The sequence below is a fragment of the Myotis myotis genome, unplaced genomic scaffold, assembly GCF_014108235.1.
Source record: "Myotis myotis isolate mMyoMyo1 unplaced genomic scaffold, mMyoMyo1.p scaffold_m19_p_3, whole genome shotgun sequence".
NCBI lineage: Eukaryota > Metazoa > Chordata > Mammalia > Chiroptera > Vespertilionidae > Myotis > Myotis myotis.
Window position 1 is genome coordinate 108,372,413 of NW_023416335.1, and position 23,535 is coordinate 108,395,947.

Here is a 23,535-nt window from a genome sequence, read left to right on the forward strand (position 1 = left end):
CATATGGCACTTAAAAACCCAATGTGGCCCTTACCGGTTTGGCTCAGTGGATAGAGCAGCCGTGGGCAAACTACGGCCCACGGGCCGAATCCGGCCCGTTTGAAATGAATAAAACTAAAAAAAAAAAAGACTGTACCCTTTTATGTAATGATGTTTACTTTGAATCTATATTAGTTCACACAAACACTCCATCCGGTCCAGTTTAAGAACCCATTGTGGCCCTCGAGTCAAAAAGTTTGCCCACCCCTGGGATAGAGTGTCGGCCTGCAGACTGAAGGGTCCCAGGTTCAATTCCGGTCAAGGGCATGTACCTTGGTTGCGGGCACATCCCCAATAAGGGGTGTGCAGGAAGCAGCTGATCGATGTTTCTCGCTCATCGATGTTTCTAACTCTCTATCTCTCTCCCTTCCTCTATGTAAAAAATCAATAAAATATATTAAAAAAAAACACCAGTGTGATGACACTGCTCATTGGAGAGTTTTCCTGGATTCCCAGAGGAATGTAATCACTGATTTCCCTAGAGATCCTCATTATGAGGGTTTCTGGGCCTGGATAGCCCTGGGAGGTACATCAGCCTAGTGGCTTATGACTCTTGACAGGCCAGCATCTGGCTGGAGGCCTGGTCTGTCATCCTGATTCAGTTTATCTTTGCTAGGTAATTATAGTAAGGACGTTATAGTAAGGACGTTATTTAAAGAATAAATGGAATTTTAGGTCCAAGAAATTATGTTTTTAAAAATACCAGCGGGTGTCAGTACAGGTCCTGTAATACACAGGTTTGGTTTGTTCCTTGGTTGGTGCTTGATTGTGTTTGGCAACTGGTGTGGGTTCGTGAATCATTAGGAGAAATTAGAATAAAGATTCTTGAACATTTTATAGCATTTTCTAGGATTGGATTGAGAACTGGGATTGGAGTGGGTAGGGCCAAATTAAGGGATGCTTAACATATTGCTCTCACATTGTTTTATATACTAAGCCACCTATATATGAGCCACCTATATATGCTAAGTGTAGGATTTAGTACCTGTCTCAGCTCCAGATATGAAAGTGAAGTGTTTTTGTTCTGTGAGTTCTGTTACCATTTTAAAATTCCAGTGTCATGAAATTTTTGCTAAAGTATACTTGCCCTAGCTCAGCCGTGGGCAAACTACGGCCTAAAACTAAAAAAAAAAAAGACCGTACCCTTTTATGTAATGATGTTTACTTTGAATTTATATTAGTTCACGCAAACACTCCATCCATGCTTTTGTTCCGGCCCTCCGGTCCAGTTTAAGAACCCATTGTGGCCCTCGAGTCAAAAAGTTTGCCCACCCCAGCCCTAGCTGGTTTGGCTCAGTGGATAGAGCATCAGCCTGCGGACTGAAGGGCCCTGGGTTTGATTCCAGTCACGTACTTGGTTGCAGGCTCCCGGGCGAGTGCAAGAGGCAACCAATTGATGTTTCTCTCATATCGATATTTCTCTCTCTTTCCCTCTCTCTAAAATTCAATGGAAAAATACCCTTGGGTGAGGATTAAAGAAAAAATGATGTTGAAAAATAGATAAATAATAAAATAAATTTTAAAGTATACTTAAATTAGTTGATGCCAAAGAAATGTCCAAAGTTTATTTTGCTTAATACCCCTGTATTTTTAAAGTTCACATCAAAGAGGCCTTATGGTCATATTTATAAAATTTGTGATGAAAGAAAATGTCCATGTGTTAACTCTTATTAAAATAATTTAGTAGTGTGTCAGAGTAGCTCATTTCTAGCTACAATCTTAATTTGACTGATGAGTATTGTCATGAAAAACCTTTCAGAAGTTTAATTAGGCCATGAAAGCCACTGTCTTAAAACTAAAGTCTAAAATACAAGATCTCAAGCTGAGAAAATACTTCCATTCTTTATGAGACGAGGAAAGTTTCATCCTTTCCAAATGATTTGGGCAAGAGCACAGTTTGCCCATAGGTGCTATTTTACATATTTTAAAGGGCAGGAACAATACCTCTGGTATTCCTAGGACCAGTGCATCCTATAAGCCTGGAGGAAGATGGAAAGAAAATGAGAACAGGCATGGTATCCTATTCCTCCCTACTCATAAGGAGTCCTCCCAGTGGTGGGTTTATGGAGTGTCACTGAATAATTCTTCCAGCTTTTCTGTATGTTTGAAAAGAATATTTTTTCTCTTTGAAATTTTTTATTATGAAGTGTTGAAAGGGAAAAAAAAACACACCAGGATATCTGACCTAGATTCTGTTTAGGGGAGCATGCAGTTGGTATTTCTCAGTTCAGGCATAAACATAAACATAGCACAGAAATGTGGTGTCACTTGTGCAGGTTGGCTTTTATAACTGGAATTTTTGTGGGACATGTGGGCTGTAAGAGTGGATCTCTGCAGAAGCTGCTCCCCATGTGTTTCAGAGTCCTCACAAGGAGATGACAGTGTGTTGGGGAGGATGTGTGCAGTACACGGCAGTTTAGGCTTCACTCTGCCAGGGAACTTTGAACCCAGTCCCTAGGTCCAGTCTTTTCATCATTTAGCTATGTTTGTAAAGGAAACTATTGTTCAAACACTAGTTAGCTAGATGTGACTAGGTAGGCAACTTATTTTCCTTTTTTAAATCAAGGTAAAATACACATATGGTAAAACATACATATTTATCATTTTAACCATGTGCAGTTCACTAGCATGAAATACATTCACATTGTTGCTGCAATCATCACCATGCTCTATACCAGCGGTTCTCAACCTGTGGGTTGCAACCCCTTTGGGGGTCGAACGACCCTTTCGCAGGGGTTGCCTAAGACCATCAGAAAACACATATATAATTACATATTGTTTTTGTGATTAATCACTATGCTTTAATTATGTTCAATTTGTAACAATGAAAATACATCCTGCATATCAGATATTTACATTACGATTCATAACAGTAGCACAATTACAGTTATGTATTAAAGGGTCGCGGCATTAGGAAGGTTGAGAACCACTGACATACTGTATTAGGTAGAATTGCTATATCTCCTGGAATTGGTAGAGTGGCCTTGTCTATTAGGTGTCCTTTAGGGCCCAGTGGCTCAGTCTCCCCAGTCACCTGAGCTGGGCACTCTAGGTGAGCCCCTTTGTGGGCTGTGTGGATAGTCTTGTAGTTGAGCCTTGATTGCTGTTGGTGCCACTGGGAGGAATTGACCTCCAGGCCAATTGGCTGTGAGGACCAGATGCAAATACAGTGGGAGAGCTGCTGTGCAAGAAACCCCCCTATGGAGCAGGACTTGGTGATCACTGAATCTGCCTCTTGAGTGTGTCGCTTGTGGATGTGTAGAATTGTAATCTGGTATGGTCTGAAATTGTTCGCTAGGTGCACTGGATCTAGGGCCTCCACAGAGGTGCAAAGTCAATCCACTGACTGGGGCCACCTGGCAGGAGCCATAGAAGGATCTGCAGATGGCTGCTATTTGTATTGAGAGGTGCCCAGGTGAGGCCCAGTTGTGAAGCAAAGAGGACTGGTGCTAGTGCCAGGTCTTGGGCCTTTTATTAGTAGGTTTGGGGCACCCTGACACCAGCTGCAGCTTGTTTGAGAGATTTCAGCAAAGTCTGAAGCCTGAGCCAGAACAGGCTATTCATATGGAAAAGCTGCTGCAAACAGCTTGGGTGGGACTGCAAATTGGATGTGGTGGGTCTCGGAATCATCAGGGTGGAGCAAACAGTGTGAGCTAGGCTGATGGAGACTCAGATATGGCTGCAGGTCAGCCCTGGAACAGGGGTGGGGGTCGGGGAGGTGGGGGTGTAGGTCCCAGCACAGGAACAATTACCCCTACGAGCATCCCTGTCTGGGAAAAAGCCACCCCTGAGTTCCTGCTCTTATGCCAGACAGTCCAGTTCCTCCCTGTATGTGTCTGAGTCCCCCAAAGCCTCCCAGTGCTGAAGCTCACAGGGATTGAGTCTGAGTAAGTTTGTGCGCCTGCCCTTTAAAAGGAACACCTGGGTCTCCAGTAGCCTCGGTGTCACTCAGCCACAATCCCCGCTGGTTTTTACAGCCCATAGTTGCAGGGACTTCTCTTCCCAACTCTGGCACCCTGGGCTGGGGGTCTGGTGTGGGACTGGGACCCCTTGCTCCTCATGGGTGGCCTCTGCAGAGGCGATGTCCCTCCTGATTAAAAAAAAACAGTACATGTGGTTATCGGACCAGACCATTTCATGCCTCTGCCCCTCCTACCAGTCTCAGTGTACTTTCTTTTTCTTTAGTTGTAGGACTTCAATTCAGGCAGTTCTGAATGATGATCTGTATTTTAGTTGTAATTTTGATGTAGTTGTGGGAGGCGGCGAGTAAAGGCAGTTAGTTACCTATGCTGCCATCTTGTTTCTCTGCATCTTAACTTCAGAAAGAGCATAGCTACTTCCCGAGTGCCTTGCCCATACACAATCATGTAGTACTCAGTGCTCTCTTGCATCACCGTTTTTTTAAAAAACTGATTTTTAGAGAGAGGAAGAGAGAGAGAAAAAGAAACATCAATGTGAGAAACATTGATTGGCTGCCTCCCGTACACACCCCAATGGGGGATGGAACCCGCAACCTAGACATGTGCTCTCTACCTTTTGGTATATAGGATGAGCCACTCAGCCAGGCAGCATCACCTTCTTTGCACCACCTTGGTGGCAGGGTTCATCACTGGTTCAGGATAGTAGGGGTAGGTGACTTCATGTATTCATTTAATATGCTTCCCTCTCCCTCTCCCTCTCCCTCTCTCCCTCTCCCTCTCTCCCTCTCCCTCTCCCTCTCCCTCTCCCTCTCCCTCTCCCTCTCCCTCTCCCTCTCCCTCTCCCTCTCCCTCTCCCTCTCCCTCTCCCTCGTCTAACCCCACCCCCCCATCCACTCTCTCTGAAAAGCAATGGAAAAAATATCCTCTGGTGAGGATTAACAATAAATAAATAAATAAATAAATAAATAAATAAATAAAGGGCTGGGGAAATGAGCCCAGGCTGGTCTGCTTTGGCTCATTAAGAAGTCAGAAAAGGGGGCCTTGGGGACAGGTTCAGGGGGTGTGCCTGGAATGAGCTACTTCTGCAGATACTTTAACTTTTTTTTTATATAATATATTTTTATTGATTTCAGAGAGGAAGGGAGAGGGAGAGAGAGATAGAAACATCAATGATGAGAATCACTGATCGGCTGCCTCCTGCACGCCCCTTACTGGGATTGAGCCCGCAACCAAGGCATGTGCCCTGGCCAGGAATCGAACTGTGGCCTCTGGTTCATAGCTCAGCACTCAAACACTTTGCTACATCAGCCAGGCTACTTCGGTACCTTTTTAACTAAGCGCATCTGCATTTTGCCCTGTTCTTGTCTCCTGACTTTATTAAAGCCTTTTTTATTTTGAATTCTGAACTTACTAGTAATTCTAATCATTGTCCAGTGTGTTGTGCATTACAGATGAGCGTGATCTCACACGCACCTGTGATCTTCAGAGCAGCCTTGTCAAATACACAAAGCAAGGCTTGTCAGCAAGCAGGAAACTGAATCTCCAGAGAGGTGCAGTGCCAGCCCATATCACACAGAGCTAGTGCCAGAGCCTGGCAGAAGTCAGGTTCCCAACCTCCAGCTAGTTTTTTTTGCTCTGAAACAGCCATCTTCTGAATCAGCCTCCCCCAGTGTCCTCACCTCCCAACAGCTGCCCTCCTCCATCCACACTCTGGTTGCTCTCTTGAAGGTCCCCACTGGCTCAGAGAAGGCACCACCGTCAGCTCTGGCTCATAAGCTAGAAACTTGGGCTTCATCTTTCAAGCCCATCTCTAGTGTACACCACCAGCTTCTGTGGGTTTCACCTCTTAAGCACTACTGAATTGCCTACTTCTCTATCCTCCAGCTACTACTCTTACTTCAGACCCCATAATTCTTTGGGCAAAATGTTATTGTCACTTGTATTATACTATATTTAAATAATGTATTTATGTGTCTGTCTTCCCCATGTTAAACTGTGAGCCCCTTAACGTCAGAGGCTGGTCATTATTTTCTGTATCCCTAAGACCTAGTAACAGGGTCACCTGTGAAGTTGTTCAGGTTGTGCACTGCTCAAGGACCGTGCATGTAAACGGGCATGCTTCACATCATACAGATACTTGTGTGAGGGCATGTTCAGCCCACTTGGAGACTCTGAGCCACTCACAAAAGACCTGAGCAGCAGTAGAGAATCAGTGGCACACGTGTCATGTGACACGTCTGGAGGGCACATGTGATCACACTTCCCCTGTGTGACCGTACTAAGGCCATTCATTACTTTTTCTCCTGTGCCTAAAAGGTCTAGTTCCTACTCTCCATTTGATTTAGACTTTACTTGCTCCCTCTCATCTGGTGTGTGTGTGATGTATTGTGACATGTGGTATCAGGATATGTCTAAGAGTGGGCCAGGCTGCTGTCCCCAGGGCTCCCCAGGGCAAGAGCTCCTCATATTGTACAATAATATGGTAGCAAAACAATTTACTTGAGGAAGGAGTACCTTTTTATAATCCCACAAAGGCACCACATGAATTATCAGGGGCTCTGCCAATAACTACACAGTAAGCATTTGATATGGTGATGAAGCAAGATCTTGGAGCTGACCACTTACTCAACTTCTCACAGAATCACAGTTTGCAGTAGCCCAACACCAGAAACAACTCAAATGTCCCCCTGTGGCAGAATGGATAAATAAGTATGGTATAGTTATGCCATGTAATATTACTCAGTAATGAAAAGTGGCAAACTGTTGCCACACACCACATGTATAAATAACCAGACATGGTATTGAATAAAATCAATGGGACACAACCCAGCTGGTGTGGCTCAGTGATTGAGCATTGACTCATGAACCAGGAGATCGCAGTTTGATACCTGTTCAGGGCACTTACCAGGCTTATGGGTTCAATCGCCAGTAGGGGGCGTGCAGGAGGCAGCTAATCATTGATTCTCATCATTGATGTTTCTATCCCTTTCTCCCTCTCCTTTCCTCTTTCTGAAATCAATAAAAACATATTTTAAAAAATCAGTGTGGTCCTAGGTGGTTTGGCTCAGTGGATAGAGCATTGGCCTGTGGACTGAAGGATCCCGGGTTCGATTCTGGTCAAGGATATGTACCTTGGTTGCAGGCTCTATCCCTGGCCCTGGTTGGGACGTGTGCGGGAGGCAACCAATAAATGTGTCTCTCCCTCCCACTCTCTCTAAAAATTAATTGGAAAATATCAGGTGAGGATTAACAAAAAAAATAAAATACAGTACATCAAGGGGGCAAAATATAGACCATGTAGGTCCATGGATAGAAAGTTAAAAAACTGGTCAAACTAACCCTTGGTGTTAGAAATTGTAAGGGTGGTTCACTGAAGTGTTGGTCTGTTGGTGGGGGCTTTGGGATTGTACTGGCAGATTCTGTGACCCAGATGCTGTTTGTAAGAGTGTGCTCTTTGTGAACATTTGTTGATTTATGTTTTGTACATTTAAAAATAAAAGTATGTTTCTGGCCTGGTATCTCAGTTGATTAGAGTGTTGTCCCTATACACCAAGATTGAGGGTTCAATACCCAGTCAGGGTGAAACTGGACAATAAGTGGGTCCAAGCTGCCTGTCACTACTTGAGCCAATTAAGCAGGGATAGGGTTGAATCGTATATGATTGTTTTTATTTTCCAGTATTACTGGCAGCATGGGAGAGCAGGAGGTCATCCACAAAAATCTGCTTTGCTCCTCACCCCCATAAGCCAGCTGCTTATATTGGGTAGAAGGACAAAGATTACTTGGGGAAGTAGGCAACAAGAATAATAATGGGTATAATGGTTACAGATGACAGACAATGCAGGCTTGGGGGTTGCAAATCTTTCCAGGCAGTTTTCAGATAAGAAGAATGGACCACATTTCCAGGTCCTGGGGTATATAACTCCAGCCAGGTCAGAATGTGCTTTCTTTAATCAAAACAAAATGATCACGGTTAACAGGATGATTAATTTTTCTCATAACTATAGTTAGTCCCCACTATTCTATTTCTCCCTCCCACCCCTCACAATGGCACATACAAGAATCAACCAATGAATTTGCATAAATAAGGGGAACAACAAATTGATATTTCTCTCTCTCCCCCCCCCCCCTCCTCCTCTCTCTAAAATCGATCAAGCTTCTTTTGCTGTCCCTGACTCCCTTTGTGTCTGCCAGTGAGGCTAGGCAGTGAGGCTATCCCCATGTCCTGGCTCTGGCTTCCTCACAGCTTTTTTTCTTAATGTGGGCCATCTCTTGTGGCCCTTGCCCTTTCTTAGCTCCTTCTCTTTAGTCTGCTGGTGTCACTCGATGGTCATTGACTGCTGTTCTAAGAGATGCCAGTTGGGAGGGACAGGAACTCTTCCTCCCTCACCTAACTGCTCCATTTCATGGCTCTGTAACTAGGTTACTAGCTGGGTAAATGTTCCATATGCTGGTGGCTCCCCATTTATGTCTTTAAGCCCAGACCCCAGGTCAAGGTGTAACTAGTTCCTGAGTACAACCCCTCTTGCTCCCAGGGGTTGCTGCTCCTCATCCAGGTTTCATCATCTACCTAAAGTGCTATGGCTTCCAGGCCACCTTCCCCCTAGCTTCCAGGCCACCTTCCCCCTAGCTTCCAGACTCAACTAGCAGGGGTGGGCAAACTTTTTGACTCGAGGGCCACATGGGTTCTTAAACTGGATGGGAGGGCCGGAACAAAAGCATGGATGGAGTGTTTGTGTGAACTAATATAAATTCAAAGTAAACATCATTACATAAAAGGGTACGGTCTTTTTTTCTTTTTTAGTTTTATTCATTTCATCCGGCCTGCGGGCCGTAGTTTGCCCACGGCTGGCCTAAAGGGTACTTCTGGCCATATTACTCCTTAGCTTAACTACAGACAGTGGTTCCCCATCTTCTGCACTGAGTCCAGACAGTTAACATGGCCTTGGAGAGCCTTCCAAATCCAGCCCCTTTGTACCTCCTGTTCTCATCCCTTCTCTACTCTTCAGGAAGAGCCCCCACCCCACATATCTAAATCTGGTGGGTGGGTGGTGCCTACAGCCTTCACATTCTTCTGCTGTTTTGTATATACTGTTCCCTCTGGCTGGAATTTATTCTTCCTATCCTCATATTTGGTTATCTCTGCTTCAGACAGTTTTCTGACTTTCCCCTTTATTCTCCCATCTGTTAAATGTTTTGTGTGTTTATTTCTCCTTTTAGGCATCTCTTTTTCTTTGAAGCTGTTTGTTTGCCCACTGCACCTCCACTTCTCTCTTGACTGTGAACTTGCTAAAGGCAAGGTTTTATTCTTTATCTCAGCAGTGCCTGAGTTTTAGGCATTTGGTATGCAGATAGCATGTGGGTGGGGGAGATGAGTAGATTGGGGAGAGGGGAGTGGGGATGAATGCATTTGGTTATTGTCAGGCCACTCCTTTGCTTTGTTTATTGTGAAGATTTATCTCTTCTCTGTTTAGGATACAAGTGATATGTTTGTAAATTCTCCTACAGTGGGCGGCAAACTGCGGCTCACGAGCCACATGCGGCTCTTTGGCCCCTTGAGGGTGGCTCTTCCACAAAATACCGACTTCCGCACATGGGCCACGAAGTTTCAATCACACTGTACATGTATTTTGTGGAAGAGCCACCCTCAAGGGGCCAAAGAGCCGCATGTGGCTTGTGAGCCATAGTTTGCCGACCACTGCCCTAGGAGAAGCCATACCTTGTGCCTCAGTTCTCAGACACCATCGCTGAGGAATTCCAGATGTGTTTTGTTGGAATGTGACCTTGGGTTTCAGAAAATGAGATGCTTAGACCAGGAAGTCACTGAAAATGAGTGGTTGCAATATGTCCCATTTTACACTAATTAAGCAGAGCTCTAGGGTTCTGGCCCATGGCCAACACAGAATTACGGGACTCAGTTCCTGCATCTGTAGTTCACTATCTGCATAGCCTTACAACAGTCCTTTCAGTGACTTTAATATGGTAGATGTCATGCACTAAAATATGGGTTTCGTGTTGAAAATTTGTTTAGTCTGGTATTTTCTTTCTAAATGAAGGCAGTCTTTTCTGAGCTACCTTAAGAAAGGGATGGTTATGACCCTCCATCCTCCCACTGAAATGAGACTGAGTTGAGTGGTTTTTCTCTGAGCAGGATGCAAAGGTGATTTCTTTCCTGGGTTCTTGTCCAGGTGGATTCGAAGAATGAAGCCACAGACAAAAGGTGGTATATGAAAAGGTGGAAATTTATTGGAAACAAGCACAGACTCCCACATAGGCAGGGGGTCCTAAAGGGGGTAGCCCACTAAGCCCTTTTATATAAGGTTTATAAAGGCTATAGTTCTTTGTGTCCTGATACTCCCTTCTGATTGGTCACTACAGCAGCTTCAAAGCTCAAACCCCACATGGGGCCCCTTCTTTGTCTCCCCCTTCAAGTGGTAGAATTCTCTATCTCCTGTGAAAATCTGTTTTCCTCTTGCATTTGTCAGCATTTCTCTATCCCCAGTGGCTTTTCCCTATCGTCTGTGAATGGGTGTCTTCCTCCTGTGGCACCTTTTTTTCTTTGTGAATGTATGCCTTTTGGCAGCTCCATGGCCCTCACCTTTGTAGTCCTCCCCCCATGGACCCACTTTATTTCTAAAACTCCCTAAACCTGCCTATTTTACCCCTAAAAACTCCTTTCACCACCTTTAAAAAAAGTGGTTTCAGTGTTATCTCTTGGGGTTTTCTGTTGTATATGGTTATGTAATAGATATATTTATGTTAATTCACATAAAACTCTTAGAACAAGCCTGACACAGTACATACTGCTTAAATATTAGTTATCCTGATTTTTCTCCACATGAGAATGTCTGAAGCAGTTTCTTTTCACAGTTCTAAAATTTCTTCCTTTTATTATTATTATTTTTAATGATTTTATTTTTAACCCATATAATTTTTAATTGATTTCGGAGAGGAAGGGAGAGGAAGAGAGATAGAAACATCAATGATGATCTGCCTCCTGCATGCCCCCTACTGGGGATTGAGCCCACAACCCGGGCATGTGCCCTGATCAGGAATCAAACCGTGACCTCCTTGTTCATAGGTTGATGCTCAACTACTGAGCCACACCAACTGGGCCATTCTCTCTTTAAAGAATGCTCTTTGGAAAAAAAGAAAAAAAGAAAAAAGAATGCTCTTTAGGTCAGTTTTTCTTTGAGCCTGGAGGGCATGCAGGCTATTGCCTTTACAACCTCTGGGCCTCAGAGCTCTGGTTGTGGCAGTTAATTTGAATAAGACAACCGGCATTGTCTCACTGGGTGTCCTTACCAAGTGTTATCATCTCCTTTAGAGGGAGGGTGTAGAAGATTAGGTGACTTGCCCAAGGTCACCAGATAAGCAAATTGAGCTAGATACTTTGCTGACTGCTACGGGCAGTGTCAGTGTTTGGTCTTGATTTTATTTTCTGAATGCAAGAACAACAGCATACAGTGAATTGGACCTGTGGAAGGTTGGTATAATCACTGTTGGAAAATGCTGAAGTCATTGCTGATCTATGCTTACAACTTTAATTTGTTCTTAGTCTGGTCACTCTAAGAAAACACCCACCTGTCTTTACTATATAATTGTCAATTTCTACAAGAAAGGTATCTTTACTTTGATATTTAGGAAAAAATGGTGACAAGAAGTTGACATATTTATAAACAATCAATGAAGTAGTTACCTTTGTCAATGTAAAAAAACATTGAAACCTGTAAAAGAATATTGTGAACTTATTTGAGCCAAACTGTCGACATATGCTGGGAAGCAGAATCTCAACGAGTTGAGATAATGCTCTGGAGAATGGCAGGTTACATCTGTATTTATACATTGCAATCAAAGGAAAGTGATGTAATTGAAATTCATTGGCGATAGATTAAGGAGGTGGGATAAACCAAAGCGGGAAACTTCTGGGATAGGGTAAAAAGTGAAATGACAGACATGTGCTTCTTTTACACACATGGGTACAGGATAGTTTTACATAATTAACAGTTGACAATTAACTTGATAACAGTAACAATGAGGGAATGTCCTGATGCCATTTGTTGTGCCCTGAGGGGTCTGGAAAAAAGGGAAGTTACAAGTTACCCAGACATTTCACAGGTATGTTATCTTAAGAGCAGTGGTTCTCAACCTGTAGGTCGCGATCCCCTTTGGGGGTCGAAAGATCCTTTCACAGGGGTTGCCTGAGACCATCGGAAAACACATATATAATTACATGTTGTTTTTGTGATTAATCACTATGCTTTAATTATGTTCAATTTGTAACAATAAAATTGGTGGTCACTGCAACATGAGGAACTGTATTAAAGGGTCATGGCATTAGGAAGGTTGAGAACCACTGTCTTAGAGGCAAAAAGACAATGGGCTCAGTAAAGATCTAAATTGATCTTTGTCAGGGAAAATATTGGCCTAGGACAGTGGTCGGCAAACTGCGGCTCATGAGCCACATGCGGCTCTTTGGCCCCTTGAGTGTGGCTCTTCCACAAAATACCACGTGCGGGCCCACACGTACAGTGCGATTGAAACTTAGTGACCCATGTGCAGAAGTCGGTATTTTGTGGAAGAGCCACACTCAAGGGGCCAAAGAGCCACATGTGGCTCGTGAGCTGCAGTTTGCTGACCACTGGCCTAGGACATGACTACCCACCATAACCTGTTTGTAGTTAAATATTTAATCTACAGACCATCTTTTGTGGTTATTTTAGGTCTTTGAGTCTGTACAACTGCCGTGCAGGCCTTCCCTAAACTACTCAGGTTAGCATATGGCCCCTTTCGTCCATACCTTAAAAGTCTCCTGATACATTGTGCTGGAGCTATTTTCAGTTGCAATATAGGATATCTTCAATGTGATAATTTTGTGGTATCTTTCAGGAAATTTGGGAGGGTTTTATAAGGAAAACTTTCCAAAGAGATAGAACAACCACAGCTTTAGGTGGGTGAGAGATTGGTGAAGCCCCAGGATAAAGGACAACAGTATGAACCAGACATTGATTGCTTATATAGGGCTGGGAACATCTGGCCTGTGGCTGTATAAGCCCATGAAATCATTTGGTCTGGCTCTGTCAAGGCATTAGTGTAACCGGACTATCAGTGGGTCTGTGCTGCCTGTCACTACTTGAGCCAATTAAGCAGAGACAGGGTTGAATTCTTTATGCATGTTTATTCCAATACTAGTAGCCCGGTGCACAAAATTCATGCACATTGAAAGGGAATTAATTAGAGGAATGTAATTTGGACTCACTATCTAATATCAATAATATGTGAGTGTGAGGCAGTCCGCGTTTCTGAAATTCAATGACATGAATTTTAGCTATTACTTTGCCAAATAAATGGACTTTACAGATATCATTTAAAAGAGCATTCAGCTTAATATTAAAAACTCTGGCTACCAAATCAGGTCTGTTTTCAACTTTTTGCCAGCATTGTAAATTGTTTGCAATATCTGCCCATTTGGGGTTGCATGTCATGGTTACGAATAAATCGGGCTTGCCATACTTTGTTACAATTGCCATAGTATCCTGATATCGCTGCTGCATATTTCTGGGACTACCCTCAGAAGATGATGGAAGTATTATCATTTTACCAATTGACACATTGTCATTTTTCAGATCTAGATTTGAGATAATCCATCAAACCACTATATTTTTCGGCTCTCAACTTAGATTGGCTTGCTTTGATGAAATTTATCCGATTGGCCTCCTTTTTTGAATACGAATCCATGATAAACTGTTGAGTTAATTTTCCTGCATTTAAAATAGGATTGAATGTGAAATGAAATCCATAATACTGCATTTGTGTGACTCGTGTCCTTACATTTTGTCTAGTATTATTGTCGATTACACTGTCGTCTCTGAGTCTTAATGCAATATCTGTTCCCCAGCCTTTTTCACCATGTGGAAAAAGGATAGGATATGTCATTGCATCTAATGTAGGAAACAGGGTATTGATTTGTTTCATTTTAGTGGCATTTGGATTATTGGGATCTGGTTTACAGTGAATGAGCAAGTCCCTTTCAAAAGGAGGTTTTCCATCTTCGTTTCTGAATATGACAGCAACCTCAGTTACACGGGGAGAATTATATCTACCTGGGTCACTGTTATGCTCATATTTAATCGCCATTGTTACTTCTGTGGGAGCAATACCTTTTGCTGCTGCTTCAGATTGGGCTTCCTTTTCTACCTCATGTAGCATCTTGTACGATTTTGTTAATTCACTTATTTCATGCATGAGGTTGTTGATGTTGATCATGAGTCTTTCTGAGCAGCCCTGGTTTTCCGGCATTGCTAATCTTTTACTTGTAGCTTTGGCTGTATCCAATATACAGAGTTGAGCAAACTTCCGAGAAACACCATCCGAAGGATGTAAAGTTCCAGTATGGTGATAAACTTGTCCGTGTATTCTAAAACAGTATGGCCCATATCCTGATGGTGATGCAGTATTTGCACCCATGGAAGCAAAAGCAAAAGAACTATTTATGGAACGAATATTTTCCATGAAATTTTTACTGTCAGAATCTTCGTTTGTCATTAATCTTTTTAAATATGCCGAGTAATCTGGAAAATGTATATCATTTGGACAGACTTTCCCTTTGCTACAACATCTAGTAAATTTCTCATCGGATGGTTTTTCATCAGAGAAATTTAGTGATAGGCAAAATTCACATCAAACAGTCATTCCATCACAACTGTGAGGATTGCATTGTCATGTACCCCATTTTCGCTGAGAAGGCAGTTTCTACCGGTATTCATAGTACTTGTTGATGACTGTTCTCTAGATATATTCTGTCGTCACCACCGCCTTCTTTCAACTTCAAAGGCACGTTGGTCTTTAGACATTTTCTGTCGATAACGCCAGTGTTTTTCGGCATCAGAGCGACGTTTTTCCCGTAGCTGGTATTCAGATACATCCTGTCGCAGGCGCCACCTTCTTTCAAGATCAGACGCACGCTGCTCTGCAGACACTTTCTATCGATAACGCTGGCATCTTTCGGCTGCAGAGCTATGTTGTATCAACAGTTCTTCTTTGGACTTAGTCCCACCTCCCTACTGTCACAGTCTGAGATGCAGGTGAATGAGAATCCTGGCTATCAGGCTGCTGAGAGCTGTTTGACCAATGGCTGATTCTGTGGGAGTGGGACTTTCTCCTCCCTGCTGTCAGTTTCCACAGTTGTGATGGGGAAACTGGGGTGACAGAGGAAGCCGCGCCCTCCAAGCTGCCCTTTCTCTTGCTCTGTGTCCAGTGGTCTCCTGCTCTGCCAAGTCCTCCAAACCTCCTGCTCTCCGCCAGCAAGGTCCCAGGAGCCCGCGGGCTTGGCTAGGCACAGGTGGCCTTGGCTCCCTGACCCGAGAAAGTCCTGGGAGCCCGCGGGCATGTCTTGGCGCACCTCCCGGGGCTGGCGAAGGTCCTGGGGGCCTGCGGCCGTGGCTGCCGTTGCTTCCTGGGGCGGTTGACACTTGAGTAAGCAAATTAACCGCCATCTTTGTCAAATAATTTGCATAGTCACTCGGATTGGCTTGTGGGCGTGGCTTGTGGGCGTGGCTTGTGGGCGTGGCTTAGGCGTAGCAGAGGGATGGTTAATTTGCATGTTTCTTTCTTATTATATAGGATTGTCAGCAGTATGGGAGAGCAGCAAGTCATTCATAAAAATCTGCTCTGCAGCCCCCCATAAGCCAGCTGCTTATATAGGGTAGGACAAAGATTACATGGGAAAGTAGGATATTACAGGCATGGGAAGTAGACTATGCAGGCTGGGGTGGGACTTCATTGTTTGGACAACAAGGTGGTTAATCTTACCATGATAATAGGCAGGTCTTGAATGAGAATGAACCAAATTCCAAGGTTGACTCCCAAGTCCAAGGTTGACTCCCAGGTCTCGGGGGCATACAACTTCCAGCCAAGTTAGAATGTCCTTTCTTTAACCAGAACAAAGCAATCATGGTTAATCCAGTTAACTGCCAAGATATTTTTAATTTAATTTAAAAAGATCCACCACTTGTGTCTATAGACGCTTATGGTGTGCAAATGGTTAATAGAGCATGATTAATATTTCCCATAACCATAGCTAGTCCCCAGTATTATATTTTTACCCCTAACATTAGGGTTGAGAATTAAATGTTTGATCAAACTTTTAATTTGATAATTTTATATGGTCCTTGAATTATGTTATAAATATCTAAATGGCCTTTGGCAGAAAAAAGATTCCCCACTCCTGATTTATTAGGAACAAGCCAGAAATTCAACACCTGTGTAAGAAAGTTTTACCCAGATACTCAAGCTGTGGATTTAGAAATGAAATATATAACAATGAAGTATTCTTGCCTTGAGTTGAATATTTATTAGTATCAGTTTGTGGAGATTGGCTTTATTATAGATTACATAGTCCAGGAAACATCTTGGGACAGCCCTGGATATCACATGCTCTAACCAGAGTCAAACAGCTTTGTAATTTCTGAGAGGTAATGGTGATATGGAATTTTTGGACTGGAACCCGGATTCTTTGTCCGCCGGAGTCGAAGAATGAATCCACGGACAGAAGGTGGTATAGCAAAGGTGGAAATTTATTAAAGAACAAGTACAGACTCCCACGTGGGGAAAGGGAAAGATTCTCACAGCACAGACTCCCACGTGGGGAGGGGGAAAGAGTCCCACAGACTTTCTGTTTCCATGGTTTATAAAGGCTGCAGTTCCTGTGTCCTGATATCCCCTCTGATTGGTCAATATTCCCTTTTGAATTGGTTACTATAGTTACTCCTGAGGCCATCTTCCCTCATTGTCCTCTCATTCCTTCTGGGCTTTCTTCCTCCTTTTTTATTTTGTAAATATAGACCTCTTGGCTACTCCCATCTTATGTAGATATAACTGTTGCCTCTCCCTTGTGTTATGGAGATGTACCTGTTACTGCTTCCTTGTCTTACATAAATATAACTGCACCTGGCTTCCTTGTGTTATGGAAATGTACCTTCTTCCAGTCTGTAGCCCTGTGCTTTCTCCATGGACCCCAGTTCTAAAAGTTCCCTAAGCCTGCTTATATTCCCCTAAAATTCCTGTTTCAATGGTTTCTTTCTTGATCTTTCCAAGTGGAATATTTTCAAGATGATTGTCCATTTCTGAAAAGTGTTATGTGAAAACCACAAATGAACATTGTCTTCCCGTCTTTTTCAGATAGTGATGATCTTCAAATTGAAGGCTCTGGAAACTTTTGGTTCTCTATAGGAACTACAAAAATTGAAGGAAAGAAAATGTTTTAAAGGAAATTGTTTGGAAACTATGTTTACAACTAACTGATACTGTTCAGTTTTTAAAAATAAAACCCTTTAAGAAGATTGTACTTATGGTAAGAAGAAACGACTTAAAATGAGGCCAAAGACTTTTCCTGCCACAACTTACTCTGGAAACAGTCGGCAACGACTGCAGGAGATTCGTGAGGGGTTGAAGCAGCCCTCGAAGTCTTCCACTCACGGGCCATCTGTAGGACCAAGCGACACTTCCCTGGACACCAATGTCCTGGGGGGCAAGGATATTGCTCGTCAGCAGCAGCCAAGAACTGCCCCAAAGTTTGGCCCGTACCAGAAAGCCCTGAGGGAGATCCGATACTCCTTGTTGCCTTTTGCCAACGAATCAGGTCCCCAGGCCACTGCAGAAGTGAACCGACAGATGCTGCAGGAGCTGGTGAACGCTGGCTGTGACCAGGTGGGTGAGATCCCAGGGGCTGTGTGGCCATCACAGTAAGGGTTCCTCATAAAGGTGCTTTGAGTGGTTCACTATTCAGAGAAGGGTTTCCAAGTTATCCAAATTAGACCCTTTCTCTCCAAAAGGGTCTTCTCTCCGCCCCCCCGCCCCCCAAAGGGTCTTTTTAGCTGCTTTTCCTATCCAGGCAAGATCCAGAAATTTCTGAATTGGGCCACGTGTATGTCCTGTTTTGTCCTTGTGAAGGGCTCTCACATGGAGCTCTTTCTGTGGGGTTTAGTTGGGCTTATTCTGAACTGTCATAGGGAAGAGGAGAATGGTTTCCCTTACCTTGTTTTTGGTTTGTGCAAAAGGGGAAGTTTGATTAACACAAATTGGCAATCCTTGACTGTTTTCTGCTATTTAAAAAACAGTTGATATGCCATTATAGGAGATGCAACTATGTTACATCTAACTTCGCATATTAAGAGAAAGACTAGAGAAATCTTTGAAATGGTGGCAACACAGACTGATTTCTCAGTTGCTTAAGAACAAGGGACACATTAGTGGAGGTGGTACTGATCATGCATAAATACACAATTTATAGCTATACCTTTATGATACTGTTAGCAGTTCACAAAGCTAAATAAAACCCAGGTTGAGGGGCAGGGCCATATAAAATGGAACCAGTGATCACTTCAGCAGCACGTATACTAAAATTAGAATGAAATAGAGAAGATTAGCATGGCCCCTGCACAAGGATGACATGCAAATTCGTGAAAAAAATTCTATTTTTTTCTTTTTCTTTTAAACATATTTTTATTGATTTTTAGGGAGGAAGGGAAAGGGAGAGAGATAAGAAACATCAATGATGATGTTACAGAAGACCAAAGAAATACCAAGCACGCTTCCTAGAGAAAGGGAGGGACCCCGTTTATTAACACTAGTGGATTCTGAGAATAATTTCCAAATCAGAGTGAAGAAACACGCAGAGGGCTTCACTTTTTATAACCTTCTGGGGTCTTTGTCTTGCAGATATAGTTCCGCCCCCTTTCATGGGCTTACAGGAAGGCCCCCAGGTGTTGGGGGTCCCCAGGCCATATCCGATGATCTGTCCTGAGGCCAGCGATAACGACCTTCCCCCCTCCCCTCAGGGCAGTGCATTGTTCACAGTTTTTATGGCCCGACACACCTTTCCAGACCAGTTTCCTCCTCAGTGAGAGAGAATCATTGATTGGCTGCCTTCTGCATGCCCCCTACTGGGGATAGAGCCTGCAACTTGGGCATGTGCCCTGGCCAGGAATTGAACAGAGACCTGGTTCACAGGTGAGTGCTTAACCACTGAGCCATGCCAGCAGACAGAAGTGTTCCATATTTTTATTGGTGATTACAAAGTAGTCACAGGGATGTAAAGTATAGCATAGGGAATAGGTGCTAGGTAGGTACTAGAAATGTTGTGCGGGAGGGACGGACACTTTCTAAAGTATATGATTGTTTAACCATTATACTGTGCAACTGAAACTAATACAATATTGAAAGTAATATTGAAAGCAAGCTGTAATTGAAAAGTAAAAATAAAACATATATACAAATAAAATGGAACCAGGGTTGAGCCAAGGTAAAAATTAATTAGTAAAATGTAACTAGTAAAAATGTAGTTCCTTTATAAAATGACTACTGAAAGCAAGTCCTTAATTACCATCTGTCATTGTTGTATCACAAATCAGTGAGCTGGACAAGACACCTAATGAACCAATTAGTTAGGAGTCATCTTTATTGCGTGCAGGTTCAGAGCAGATTACCTCTGTCAAATTCTGAATAAACACAGGAGGGAGTATTTCCTTTTTATACCCTTCTAGTTCTTTGTGTAAGACAGCTTATAATCTTGAGTACATATTGTATCTAATCAAACACCTGTCATATCTATACAGACAACTTGTAACTTTGAGTACCATATCATATCTATACAGACACCTGTAAGCTTGGATGAACAAACACTTGGCAAATATGTGAATTAATATCAGTATCAGTGTATCAGCCCCTTTAGATGGCTAGCTTGCAAGGTCAGACAGTTAAGTTTATCTTTTCTATTCAAACAAAAAAACAAAGTTATTTTATAGTCTAAAAATAACAGAGTTGACCTATAGAATAAGAGACTGTCTAAGAATAACAGAGTAGTTTAAACAGCAGTTTCAAACAGCAGTTTTCCAAAGGCGGGATTACTATGCTTCATCATCTGAAAAGTCACAGTTGCATGAATTTGGAAATAACTTAGGTATTTTTGCTGCCTTGGAAAATTATGATTTCATGGTCTAAGCACATCAGGATGGCTTCAGCACTTTTGGTTTCTTAGAAATATTCTGAGTATGCACTCCTGTCATCACAGTCACAGGAAAAGGCTAACTGCCCTCTGTTATGTCCCAAAGTAATCGCAACCCTCCTGTTGCAGTTTATTACTATAGAACTTACCTAGAGAATTTACATGTTCATGAAATGAACCACGTATTTTGTAGGGCTTTCCTTGACACTTTGGGATATACTGTGACTAACTTGTGTATAGAGAGCATTGTTATGTTGAGAGTTGCTTTTATGAAGCCCAGAGTCATGAATGATGTAGTGTGGAGTATTCCAGCAGTGGAAGCTGACAGCAATGGCATGACCTTTCTCATTCTGAATATATGAAGTTAGATATGCTGTCAGGTACTGCCCCTGCTGGACTGACATTGCTGAGACTTGCAACACAACAGTAAAGCTAAAACTCTTCTCCTGCAAATCACTTGCCAACAAAAGAGGTACACAGAGCTAGGTATTCTTTGCAGTTGTGTTTCAGCTCTGACAAAAAGAAACAACTCAAACAAATAATCAAAAATACAGGTGGGATCTCATTGTGGTAAAATCCATTAGTGATGATTACAGTGCAAGAAATAAAGCTGGTGTTGTTTCTAATACAGTAAAATACAAGTACAGTTAAATTGAGGATCACGACACCAGTAAAGTTACCATAATCATTTAATTTATGTTAATTGATAGTAGAAAAGACTCCGTTTACCGTATTTTAATACTCTTGAAATAATTCAGTCAGTTGGGTGTATAGTGTTACTTTATAAAACTTAAAATAGCTGTGCCTTCACAGTTATTCTCCAACTCAGACTCTTGGTTCAATAGAGGTTGCATTTGCTTTCAGAGAATTCTAGTCAGAAAGTAACTCACTCTGTGAACCCAGATAATGTGAGAGGAAAAGATCAGCAGCACCTCTAAAGCAGTATATACTAATATCTTGAATAAAGCAGATTGTTCCAATTCCAATATAATAGGTACAGGGAATTCCTATTATTGGAGCGATTCCCCTTTGTCTTCCATTGTAGTGCCTTTTAATTGAGGTGGTTTTGCTCTCTTGTAGTTTGAGTCTAAGTAACATTTTAAACCTTATATAGCAACTAGAGGCCTGATGCACAAAATTTGTGCAAGAGTAGGCCTTCCCCTGGCTTCCCGCGCCTGCTTCCCTATGGCACCTGGGACCGGGGCTTCCCTCCAGCTGCTGGCAGGCACCTGGGACCTGGGTTTCCCTCACAGCCCCAGCTTCGTCTGGAAGGTCGTCTGGAAGGACATCCGGTTTAATTAGCATATTATGCTTTTATTATTATAGATTACTAGAGGCCCGGTGCACAAAACTTTGTGCACTTGGGGGGGGGGGTCCTTCAGCCTGGCCTGTGCCCTCTCCCATTCTGGGCCCCCTCGGGGGATGACCACCTGCTGGTTTAGCCCTGCTCCCCGGGGGATTGGGCCTAAGCTGGCAGTCAGACATCCCTCTGGCAGCCCGGCAGCCCTCGGGGGATGTCCACTTGCCAGCAGGGAGCAGGCCTAAGCTGCAGTCGGACATCCTTAGTGCTGCTGAGGCAGGAGAGGCTCCCACCACCACCGCTCTACTGGCAGCCATCAGCCTGGCTTGTGGCTGAGCAGAGCTCCCCTTGTGGGAGTGCACTAACCACCAGGGGGCAGCTCCTGCATTGAGCGTCTGCCCCCTGGTGGTCAGTGTGTGTCATAGTGACCAGTCATTCCCAGTCTTTCTGCTGTTAGGGTCAGTTTGCATATTACCCTTTTATTATATAGGATAGAGGCCTGGAGCACGGGTGGGGCTGGCTGGTTTGCCCTGAAGGGTGTCCTGGATCAGGGTGGGAGGCCCGCTGGGGTGCCTGGCCAGCCTGGGTGAGGGGCTGATGGCTGTTTGCAGGCTGGTCAAGCCCCCCCCAGTGAGGACCCTCACCCCATGGAGGTTTGGCCAGCCTGGGTGAGGGGCTGATGGCTGTTTTCAGGCTGGCCACACCCCCTTTAGGGTGGGGGGTCCACACTGGGGTGCCTGGCCAGTCTGGGTGAGGGGCTGAGGGCTCTTTTCAGGCTGGCCAAGCCCCCTGGCGACGGAAGCTCCTAGCCTTTTCTTTTTTTCTTTTTCTTTTTTTATTCTGGAATTTATTTACCTTCTATAATTGAAACTTTGTTGCCTTCAGTGGAGCTCAGAGCTGGTGGGAAGCTTGGCTTCCTCCATCACTGGCGCAACCAAGCCTCCTGCTCACTTCAGCTCCGTGGCTTCCAGCCGCCATCTTGGTTGAGTTAATTTGCATATAGTTGCTCTGATTGGCTGGTGGGTGTGGCTTAAGGCATAGCAAAGGTACAGTCAATTTGCATGTCTGTCTTTTATTAGATTAGATTATAGATCAGCCGTGGGCAAACTACGGCCCACAGGCCGGATCCGGCCCGTTTGAAATGAATAAAACTATTGAAAAAAAAGACCGTACCCTTTTATGTAATGATGTTTACTTTGAATTTATATTAGTTCACACAAATACTCCATCCGTGCTTTTGTTCTCGCCCTCCGGTCCAGTTTAAGAACCCATTGTGGCCCTCGAGTCAAAAAGTTTGCCCACCCCTGTTATAGATGGACTCCGTGTTTTCCTCATTATAGGTGTTTAGTGGTGATGCACACTTTCATATGCTGTATTCTGTCTGTTGCACATGCATACATATAAATACACTTTTCCATTTTATTTGGACTAAGTCTTATTGAATATATTTGAGTGTTTATAGATGAGTTGTTTTTTTTTTTTAATTGTTACAATGAAAATTATGTAAGAAAAATACATGATTCTTAAGCATATAGCTCAGGGACTATTTTACTCAGCAAATTATACCTATGTAACTAGCAGGTATGGGTAGATTTTTAAATAGCAATTTCTGGAAAAGTAAAGGACTTTATAAGTATTTTCTATGTAATGACATAATGTAGATGTCAAATGATACAATGTTCATAAATGTTTTGCACATAAATTACTAAAGACATGAAAATTTTTGTGGGGAAAAAAAAACAAGGCCAATAGACTAATCCTTAAGGAAGGAGCTGTTATTTAAATATAGATGTAAGGAAGTGGAAAGATAAGTATTTTGGTTAGAGTATCATTGGACACTTTAATTACTGAAATAAATAATAACTTCTATTTAGCTTTTACTTTTTATTTTATTTACTAGGGACCCAGTGCACAAATTTGTGCACCTTGAAAGGAACTGTGGGCTGCAAGGCTGTGGTAGGCACAGGGGCAGGTCCTGGCCCATCCTCCGTGCCCCTGCCCAGCCACTCCTGCCACGACTCCTGGTCCCCTGTCTGCTAGCAGCCCCGCTCCTGCCACTGCTGCCGTTGCTCCCATGCGCTGACGGTGCCGGCCCCACTTGCACCCGCTGACGGCATGGAGCGATTGGAGCTGGCGCCAGCAGTGGGTGTGAGTGGGACCGGGGCCGGCAGTGGGTGTGAGCACTGGGCGGGACTGTGGCGTGCAGGAGCAAAGAATTTTCAGTGACCACCAGAGGCTCACCCTGATGACAGCGACTGGTGCCCCACCTTGGT

The 23,535-nt window shown here is 43.5% G+C and overlaps 1 protein-coding gene, 1 non-coding gene and 1 pseudogene across 6 annotated transcripts in view; all 3 read left to right on the forward strand.

Moving 5' to 3' along the window:
• The window catches only part of LATS2 (large tumor suppressor kinase 2), a 91,697-nt gene that overhangs the window by 3,556 nt on the left and 64,606 nt on the right, over window positions 1-23,535 (forward strand). For 4 of the 5 annotated variants that reach the window (XM_036297480.1, XM_036297483.1, XM_036297481.1 and 1 more), the window contains exon 2: window positions 17,139-17,666. In XM_036297480.1, the coding sequence (XP_036153373.1) occupies window positions 17,331-17,666 (336 nt within the window). In that variant the 5' untranslated portion in view covers window positions 17,139-17,330. Of the gene's footprint in view, window positions 1-17,138; window positions 17,667-23,535 lie in introns of those variants that run through there. The other variant, XM_036297482.1, reaches the window with a different exon arrangement.
• LOC118649930 overlaps window positions 17,559-23,535 on the forward strand; it is a 29,926-nt pseudogene continuing 23,949 nt past the window's right edge.
• Window positions 18,332-18,438, forward strand: LOC118652220. The gene has a single exon (XR_004966487.1). It is a non-coding gene; the product is annotated as a U6 spliceosomal RNA (small nuclear RNA).